At 36.3% G+C, this 10,728-nt stretch overlaps 1 protein-coding gene across 1 annotated transcript in view; it reads left to right on the top strand.

Annotated features, from left to right (window-relative positions):
- The window catches only part of LOC109827622 (exocyst complex component SEC5A-like), a 43,559-nt gene extending 39,562 nt beyond the window's left edge, over nt 1-3,997 (top strand). Inside the window, 1 exon segment of the mRNA XM_020394639.1 lies at nt 3,458-3,997. Coding sequence (XP_020250228.1) covers nt 3,458-3,664 — 207 coding nt within the window. The 3' untranslated portion in view covers nt 3,665-3,997.
- Nucleotides 3,998-10,728: the final 6,731 nt, after the last annotated feature.

Consider the following 10,728-nt stretch of genomic DNA (forward strand, 5'->3'; position numbering starts at 1 on the left):
CACTTACATTCCCTTTTGTTTCGCCTACTTTTCACTTATATACCCCCACTTGTATTTGGTAGCAAGACGATGCCCTAAAGTTTTTTTTTTAAATTTGCACTTATATACCATCACTTGTTTTTGGTGGCACTTACATACCCTAACTCTTTTAAAACTGGCAGTTAAAAAATCTTAAGTTTATAAAACTGGCACTAAAATATCCGATAAAATTTAAAACTTGCACTTGAATACCCTCAAGTTTGCATAACTGAGGGTAGGTACGTGCAAGTTTTAAAAACTTTGGTGTATTTAAGTGCCAGTTATAAAAACTTTAGGGTATTTAAGTGCCATGGAAAAAAGTGTAGGAATATAAGTGCAAGTTTAAAGAACCTTGGGGTATTTTCTTGCTACCAAATACAAGTTGGGGTATATAAGTGAAAAGTAGGTGAAACAGTATGGTATATAAGTGCTATCTAGCCAATACTTAACGAATCACCAACAATTCTCATGTGCGTTTGCCTTTAGTTTCTTCACACCTTTGTTCTTTATTGTTTCCAACAATTTATAATTTAAAGACAAAAAACACATGTCAATTGCTGGACAAGTGTCTGCATTTCTATTCAATGACCAAGATTTTAAGAAGCTAGGTGTTATATACAAGTATATAGATGATCTGACTACAAGCAATTATGGCGGTATGGTAGACTTTCCTAGGATCCCTCTCCAATCCCATAACATCAATAAAGAACGATACATGTGACAATTAGTAAAAAGAGAGGGACATGTGAGAAGAGGCTGATATGCCAAAATAGGAGGAAGGCGCCAGAGCTTACCCACAGACAGAAGAGGGAGAAGATCCAGACAGAGCAGGTGAAGGGAGCCCTTATGCAGCTGTGTCTATGTACTACCTTGACAACGGAACGACGTAGGATCTAAACAATCAAAGGAAATATGCAAGGGGTATTGTTTTAGGGAGTCCTATTTGTCTTTATCTATACTAAGATATAAAGAACTTTGAGAGGGGAAAACAGTATTTAATAGGAATATAGGATACTCCTTCCTTTTTAAGTCAAAATGCAAGGGCAAATTCGTAACTTTACCATTTTCCTGGGCCTTTCATGAGAAGCAGAAGCACGTTACTTCATAACGCATGGGACCCGCTATCATACTTGGATTTAAAAATGTAGATTGTCATGGGGAATGTTTGTATAACGATTTTCTCTATGGTAGACAGCTTTTTATCTCACTAAAAGCTATAACATTTCCTTAAAACCGAAAAAGTTAAAATTGTTATTTTCCCATATTGCTTGATAAAAGTTGCAAACATATCGGTGTTTCTTTCTTGAGAGGTCTGTTTCTAATAAACACACCCAATCTGTATATGGTCCCAAGTTTAAATTGGAACTATTTGGATATTTTGCAAGGATCATATTAGCCTGATTATAAGTAAATTTTAATTGAATTAAAACGCAGCTTTGTAAAAGTTTTAACTAAAAGCAGCATATTTAGAAAATTGGTCATCAAAATGGTGGATTTCATAGTGCATGGTCCTTCATCATTGTTCTGAATAAATGGATCAAAAATTCACAGACAATATTAATAGGAGATATAATAAATTGATGAAGTCGTAATTTAAAATTGAAATGCGGGAGATATCCAATGAGAAAGTATTCAAATTTGGAAATATATGTGATATACCTATGTTTTGTTTATATACATGTGTGTATATATAATGAAATAAAATTTAGATAATCTTTCATGTGCATTGCACATGCTAGAATGCGAGTACATTTTGTGGTATTGTTCTAAAATCATGTCCTTTAGGATCATCCTTGTGTTCTGCAGTACTCAGAACCATCCATGATTTTGTATGCAAAAATCTTAAAACCTTTCTTCAACGCAACCGCTGAAAACCACTAATAACCACCCTTGCTATGCAACTTTTTAATTATGAAATTTAATTTAGGATTTACTAATTTTTTGATGTAAAGACTATCCTTCTAAGAATTCTTCAATGTTTAGCTGGTTTTACCTTCGAATAAAACAGCAAGCTATAAGCATGAAACACATATTATGACACATCTTTTTGTTCTTCTGCCCTGGGATTAATATGAACCCCTAGTAAGGGTGCAAAACCATATCGATAACTGTACTCGTCATGATATGGATATGGTGATATCGATATGGTTTCTCAAATCTATAACTGATAGGATATGGTTACGGATATGGGCATGCAGTGAAATACCTGGATCTGTTTCCAACATATCCGAATATATGTTGATTATGGAGCTGCAATTGTTTTAATCCTTAGATTAATGAATTTGAGACTAATTTTTATGACTAAGAGATCTAATATTGCCTTTTCAAATTAAATATAACAAACATATTAATGAACTCTCTTGCATTATACGAACTATATCTTTTTCAATATTATTTTGTTTTCTCATTTCCATTTTGTATCCGCATTTATATGTGCATGTATATCCACATCTGTATCCAATTTTAGCGGATATGGATATGAGTTTTCCTTATCGAGGCATATCCGTATCCATATCGGTGATTGGCAATGCGGATATGGGATACGGATATAGTAAGAATCATATCTGATCCATATTCGGACCGGTTTGCGCCCCTAACCTTTAGTATGACAAAAAGACTATATAACTACCTATGTATAAATACTATTGAAGCTTTATGCTTTTCATCTTGTGTCCATAATACAGAGCGTCTCACCCGAACAGACATGTTAGTCTTCAACTGCTGTGTTTGTTTCAATCCATTGTGTAAACTTCTCAATTTGGGTAATTTCTCTGTTTTCAAGCTATCCCGTTTATTTGACCTGTGTTGCTAATATTGCAAAGTTACATCATTATTAAGAAGTACTTTTCGCAAGACATTTCTGTAAGAACTCAGTCCATTAAGGTGCCTGACAGTTTCCATTGATGAAATAAATTTGATGTTCTATGGAGATTTCTGATAGAAATTGGATAAATTTAGTTCAGAGAATCTAAATGAAAATCGATAAGAAAGAGATAGTTTGGACAAAAGGATGTAACAGCATACATGGAGGTCGCGCGATTCTGTATTTGAGAGAGAACTAATTTCTTCGTTCCTTTTTTAGTTCTCTATATCATATATTGACCGATAGTATCTATTATATTTGTATCTGATTGTTGCTCCTTGTTGGAAACCTTGTCATGTGATATTCTGTGATCATTGTTAAGAACTTTGGAGTTAAACATGATTCATCCCTGATTTCCAACTATTTGAAAAGGTTGTAGTTATAAATTTCACCAATTTCAGCAAAGCCTAAGATCTATCTCCGTCTACAATTAGATGTATGGGTATCCTGATCCAAAATTAGAAACGATCAGACGGGCATACGGCAGGGATCGAAATCTTGCAAAGTTCTGCTGTACACTGCAATTGTTAATGTCACAAGCTGTTTTGAGATAATAGAAAATTACTGTTTGTTCAGGCGCTGGCACATCAATGTAGCACAGAACTGCTTGAAGGGGAACTTGAGAGGACTCGACTTAATGTTGTATGCTTCATGGAGACATCTCTTCAGCCGAGCGCAGCTGTCAAGCCTTCTTTCTCTTCATTTCAAGCACCAGTTTCTTCCCCAAGTTACAGAAAACAGCAAACAGTGGGTTCTCCAGGGTTCTCCAGGCGACGAAGATGAGAATTTCTTAAGCATCCCCTGGAATTTCCCCCCATTGTGATGTATATCTGTGATCTTCTTTTTCTTTTTCTCTTTCCTTTTTTTCTGTTTTTTGTTTGCCAATTCTTTGGTTGATTGTAAAAGCTGATAGGTGGTGGAGATTTGGGGATTAGGTGTGTATTTATTTTGTTCTTACACTGTAAAGCGCCAAGTACCTGTGCTTCTGTGATGTAAAACCTCAATATTCATCTGTAATGGTAATGCATTTTGTGTATGTTTCTGTAGCCCTATGTAACAAAGAACGAGAGATAAAAGAGTGTTTGACGAGCTTAATATTACATTTTATCTTGTTTAGCCCATAAAACAAGTTGAGTTGCTCCTGTAAATTGGGTTTCAACAGCTCCGTCCTCAGTTTCTGCAATTTTTAGAGTGATTGACAATCTTGTGTAATTTGCGACTGAGCGTTGAATTAGGCTGTGGTGATTCTTTTCATAGTACCCGTTAGCGAGCCAAGAGAACTGGTGGTTTGCCTAATCTGAATCAATTAAATTTCTTCGGTTTCAATGCTAGAGGCAAGAGACTAGGTAAACGTCCGAGACTGTTAATGAATTCCAAATTAATTGCAATTCTCTGAATGCCGTATGTTCCGTGCGAAAGAATATATGGCAATTAATGGTGACGTTTGGTTGAACTCATAAACCGTCTTAATGTGGAGGATTGATTCATTTGTTAGAATTTAATTCTATTAATAGTCATCAATAGGTGAGGTTATTTTATCTGCAATTAGTTCCTTAAATCTTGAAAATTGTTGTTTACTACCCCCAACGCCCCCCCCCAACTATCAAAGGCTGAGTTAATCGCCATTAGTAAGTTGTCATTTGAAATGTGCAGAATATACCGAAAGCTTTAACAATTTCAGAAATACCCATTTGGTAGCAATAAGATAAAGTCAGGGGATTGGGATCTCCACCTTTCATTTTGTGCATAAACACAAAATACGAGGAGGTACTATGCAATGAAAGGTGAAGATGCATTAGGAGATGTTAGGAGGCACTATGCCTTAGTAGAGGATCCCAATCCAAAGTCAGGTACCTAAAAAAAAAACCAGACATGACCGTAGTATATAAAAGGTCGAAACACTATAAGGGAGAAATCACCTACCAGCCAAACGTGCATCAGCTGCATTGACCTGTACTTATCACTACTACAAAAGTACTTCGCACACTTGCAGCTACTAGAATTGTTCTAGTAAACATTGTGTTCGTGGAAGTGGATAATGAACTCCTAGGATAAGAGGCGAGTGACTAGTGGGACGTGGAAGATCCCAATATATTTGACAACAACCACTTAGAACAGGATCATACAATCAACGATTATTGTTTATTTATGTTATTATATTGTTACCTTTATTTTTCTTTGTTTCTTAATTCCTTGTATTTTGCTGCTTAGACTCATAGATAGCTTATAAGCAATTTTTTTTTTCAATTTACTGCTTTATTTACTGTTTATCAATAAAGCAAGCTTCAAGGGTGACCCCTTATCAGAAAAGGAGTAGTAAGAGTTATTTCCTTGTCCTTGAATTCCTTTAGCATCTGTAATAGCCAGCGTAAACAGCAAAAAAAAAAAAAAAATCCTGCCTGTCCCTCGCCGCCTCAAGCTGTCAACCGTCTCAGCGAAATAGCTTAAAAGAAAGGAGGGGGGGGGGGGGGGGGGGGGGGGGATAATATCTGAAAAGGAAAGGGGGGTGGGAGAATAATACTCAAAAGGGGAGGGGGGGAGATAATATCTGAAAAGGAAAAGGCTTTGGGTTTGGGGGTGGGGGGGGGTGGGGGGGGGGGCGTAGTGGGGGGGATAATATCTGAAAAAGGAAAGTGGGTGGGAGATAATATCTGAAAAAGGAGGGGGGACTAATACTGAAAAGCGAAAGGGCGTGAGGGGTGGGGTGGGGCGTGGGGGTGGGGGTGGGGGGGGGGGGATAATATCATGAAAATGGAAAGGGGGGGGGGGGAATAATATCATCCTAAAGTTCAGCCCAACACATAGATATAGTTCTTCTCCTCATTAGTCTTCTTTGATTTTTAGGAATTGATGGGACACTTATTCTTTGGTTTCTTAAGGAATTGGGGAAAAAAGATAGAAATACATAGCTAACTATCGGCGAGGACCTCGTCGTCGATGCCCAATCGCTGGGGAGCCTCACCCTCAAGAGGCCGCTCCGACTGCGGAGCATGAGGGGCCCGCGCTAAGTAGCCGAAGAAAAAAAAAGAGACGAACAAAAGAAAAATAAGATGAGGAACGGAGGGAGAATCTATTCCTCTATAATAAAGGGAGGATCCAAGCTTCGCTATTCATACTACAGTAAATGCTACGGCAAATTATTGTAGTATTATTACTGTAGCACACGACACCGTAACATTTTTATAAAAAAATACTGCAGTATTATTACTGAAGCATAGCGGGATACTATAGCGTTTCCAAAAAATATCATTGCCGCAGAGGCGGGATACTGTAGCATTTCAAAAAATCTTATTGTAGCACTTATAAACCATGATTACTGTAGCAGGAAAAAGGGGACGTCGTGCTTTGCATGAGTGCACACTAGAGAGAGAGAGAGAGAGAGAGAGAGGAGAATTAAATTAAAACAGCCAAATTTCGTTGAGACACCTGAAAGTGTATTAGTTTGTATAGAGACCCAAAAGATAAAAAAGGAATGAAAATATTCATATAGACCTTGTTGTTCAATAAATTGCAACTAGACTCAGAAGATTCTAACTTAGCTAGGAATTAAGCTTGAGTAATTATTGGAGAAAACTACAAAACTGTCTCATATTGTTAATAGGTCCAGAACTAAGATATTATTGGAATTATGGTAAAGTTCCTAAAATTAGCAATGACCCAATGTGTACCCTACTTATGGATATTAATTGTTAATTGGTAATACTTGAATTTGATTGGCTCTAAAATTTGAAACAACTATCCTATAATATGTAATTACACTGAATTAATATTAGTTTTATATACTTATATTAAAGGATCAGGTTGATATCATAAGAAAAAATATTTGACTATGTCGTGTCTACTAGAGGTGAGTCATTTCTCACTAGTATTTATTTTATAATATAAAATTTCATACGTATTATAATGGATTGATCTTGTGTTTAAAAAATAATTATTCTATTTTGCTTATGTATAGAAAATGATATAATATGATCAATTCTGTCGTGAACTAACTCATAATATGATTTAGACTTCTTATGAGATATTGAAACATAAATTTGATTTTATATAAATGTGATCACAAAAAACGAGGTAAAACCCCCAAAAATCAAAATCTGAAAAAAACTAGCCATTATGTAACGGAACACTGTTTGTTCGACTAATGAACACTGTTCAGTCGACTGAAAACACTGTTCAGTCGACTGAAAACATACACGGCAGATTCTGAAATTTTGCGTATCTAATTTTGTAAAATTAATTAAAAATAGCAATTCACTCCAAAAATTATGAAAATTTAAGGAAAGTTTCTACACATGTAGGTAAACATGTTAGAGAAAGAATTTATGAAATATCACTTCTCATTTGTGAGAAATCACTGTTTTAAAACAGATATTCCAGATTCTAAAAACTGCTAAAATATTTAATTTTGTAAAATTAATTTAACATAGTAAATCAACTCCAAAAATAGTAAAACTTTGAAAAATAATTATAAACATGAAATAGAAAATTTTAGAAAAATAATTTCTCAAATTTCATTTTCCATTTGTAAAAAATTATGTAATTTTCAAGCAGGTTGAAAAAATACAAAAACGTCAAAACTTAATTTTGATGAAATTATTCCAAACAAGTATAAACATGAAACAAATATGTGTGTATATAATTATATCCATTCGTTTCATATTTATATGGATAAACTTGAAAGCAATAAAACAAAAACGTATATGTATGTAATATTTGAGCTTTTCGGTATAAACACACAAAGTATGAAACCTAAACTAAATGTACCCAAGCTAAATGATCTGATGACGTTTGATCTTGGGTGTTTCTCCTCTTCGTAGTATGGATGTAGCAATAGTGTTTCTTGAACTTGAATGCATCATTCTCCATTCCAAATTCCTTCCATCCTCCAACGAATATGATCGTGTAGGCGCAAGTCCATCCAACCTCCAACTGAGGATCTTTGTGTGGAATTCCTAACAAGCAAATATAAACACTCGACAAACAATATTTGGAATTGTTTATTAATCATCAAAACTAGATTAGATAGTATGCTCATAAACATGAGACCTAACAACACTAAGGCTACGAATTATAGCATAGTAGTATGAGAATACCAAAGGCATCACATAACACATAGTTCTCGAGAATAGAAGGCACTAACTCTGCCATATGCTGCCGGACACATCACAAATATCCAAAAAGGCCACATCACAAATGCCAAAAGGCCACATCACAAGTACACATAACAGGCCACATAAAGGCGCATTCTAACCATATGGCAGACACAAGCATATCACTCCATAATGAACTTTCTGAGTTTTTTGAAAACATCAAGAATCGCTTGTCAAATGGCTTGATTTTGGAAACACTTCTCTTATCACATTATTTATTTTTTCACAACATCACTTACTAATTTGCTGATTTCAAAAACTCATTAGTTGACACATTACTTGATCTCGAAAACACATTGCTTGTTACAAAGTAATATTGGTACAAATTTATTCACTTGTGAAAATTTCAAACACTTCCAAATTAAGTGAGCAGGAGTAAACTCATCATACCAATTAAAATAGGGAAACAAGTTCACTTTATTTACTTTTATTCCAAATATCAAATCATAAAAAATCTATTGAACTCGTTAAATCACTGAAACATAATTAAACCACTTATTTCTTTGATAACTTTTAAATAAGTCAATATTCATAGTTATTTGGGATCATGTGAGAGCCAAAAATCATTGTCGTCATACTCCCATGTCACTGAACGACATGATTATTTTCACATCGCCATTCCTAAAAATGACGTTCTTCCCCCATAGTGGCCTACCAAGTGATGTGTCTCTATTCCAATCAAAGTCGTCATACTCCCAGGTCACTGAACAACTTGATCATTTCACACTGTCATTTCTACAAATGACCTTGTTCACAATAGTGAGCCTACCATGTGATGAGCTTCGCTTTCAAATCCCCAGGTTAAACTGTTGCACCAAACAACACAACTAAACTTAATTATGCCTTGACTATTGTAACGCTACTTAATTCTTAATCCAATGCCTTGAACGTCTAAGTATAGAGGAGAAATCTTAGCGTTAAGCCTAAGAAAAACTCCTCGACAACTCACCATACTGAGGGGAAATATATAGCTAGTCCAACTCAAATGACAGTTGGTAAAGATACATCAAGTCCGTTGATAGCTGAGGGTTTGCTAAAAATGCTAAGTTGCGATTATTAAGTGCACAAAAGAAGAGGATAATTGATGGATAAAACTACAATTTTATTCATAGGATGATTGAAGTTACAACAACAAAAAGTCGAATTACATAGATTGAACTCAGACAAATCGAACAACATTGCAAAGTTCATCCACAAGTTCATTCAATGACCTTCGACGCTCTACTTCAGTCTCTTCCAACGCCTTCTCGTGCAACTTATCGTCGTAAAACATCACCGAGCTTTTTACGGCGATATCAAGCCTCACCTCTGACAACTCTTCATTTTGTATTGTTAAAATTCCATCTCTCATTTCTTGGAAAAAATTCATCACCATTGCCAACTTTCAACTACCCGTGGATGAGTTACAGAGTGAGAAGGTATCTCTAAGATAGTTGAAATTGCTTGCGAGGGGAGTTGGATAAGCATTTTAGTGGGTTTGTGAATCTGCCACATATTCCGAGGCCCAAGATGAAGGATTGATTATTTGGGGATGTCCTGCATATTGAAGGAGTAAACAGGATTGGACCTGAAATGTTTCCTTGGGGTTGCATTTGAAAGCCCAGCAAGTTGCTAAAGCACCTCCTGAGCGGTTCTAAAAGTTTGGGAGATTCTCAAGAACGGGCAGATGAATAACTGCAAAGAGGAAAATGGGGAAGTTAGCTCAGAGCAAGCTTAGTCAAAGTAATGGTGTGAGGTCAGTCAGTCAAATGAACCTCGTCCATCAAACGAACTTCGTCGAACTAACAAGCCTCGTCAAACAGACGAGTCTCATCCGACAGACAAACTTCGTCAAATGAGTGAACTTCATCAAGTCAACGAGCCACGTCAAACAGACGAGTCATTTGATAAATGAAGCTCATCAAATGAACAAGTCTCGTTAGCCAAACGAGTTCTGTCAAATAATCGAGTCTCGTCAAACGGGCAAGCCTCATTCGACAAACAAAATTCGTCGAAAGCGACAAACTTCGTCTATCAAGCTAGTCTCGCCCATCTGACGAGCTTTGTTACACAAAAAACTACACTGAGCAGTTAAAGGAGCTACTATTCACCTCCCCAAAGAAGCCAAGCTCCAAACAACGGAGCAACCATCCAATCATTGGAGGCTCAGATGTTCTAAGCACAAACTCTGCGATCGTGAGGTCAAAAGTCCAATCAGATCAAAATTTTACCTAAAATGATGGTGGAAGCAACGACACCCCGAAGGATCCATGATTATCACGCTTCTTATCTCGCCGATAGCAATCGTTGAGATTGGGAAATCTTGAAGCTTTGAAGAGAAAAAGAAAGAGAAGACCGGAAGGCGAGAGCTCTTTTGAGTCATTTTGACTCAGAGCTCAAAGAAGAAGACGATAAGTCTTCTCGTGAAGCAGTCGCCTATATATAGGCAGAGGGTCCAGCTCAGTGGCCCCAATCTGCTGCTCAGATCCTTAAATGCAAGATGGTCAAAGGGTGTTTGTTCCAAAGAGATGCATTAAGTACTCAGTACTTAATGCTGATGAAACGAAACGACGGATCCATGTAAATCAACAAAGCCAGAACGACGAAGTTTGCAGACTTAACGAAGCTCAAATAATGAGACTCAGTTGAGATAAGCATGAGCATCAAGGCTTAATTAAATATTAAGCCTCATCCCTAAGCTTCAAACTGACGAAGTTT

The sequence above is a fragment of the Asparagus officinalis genome, unplaced genomic scaffold (assembly GCF_001876935.1).
Source record: "Asparagus officinalis unplaced genomic scaffold, Aspof.V1 AsparagusV1_Un326, whole genome shotgun sequence".
NCBI classification, from domain to species: Eukaryota; Viridiplantae; Streptophyta; class Magnoliopsida; order Asparagales; family Asparagaceae; genus Asparagus; species Asparagus officinalis.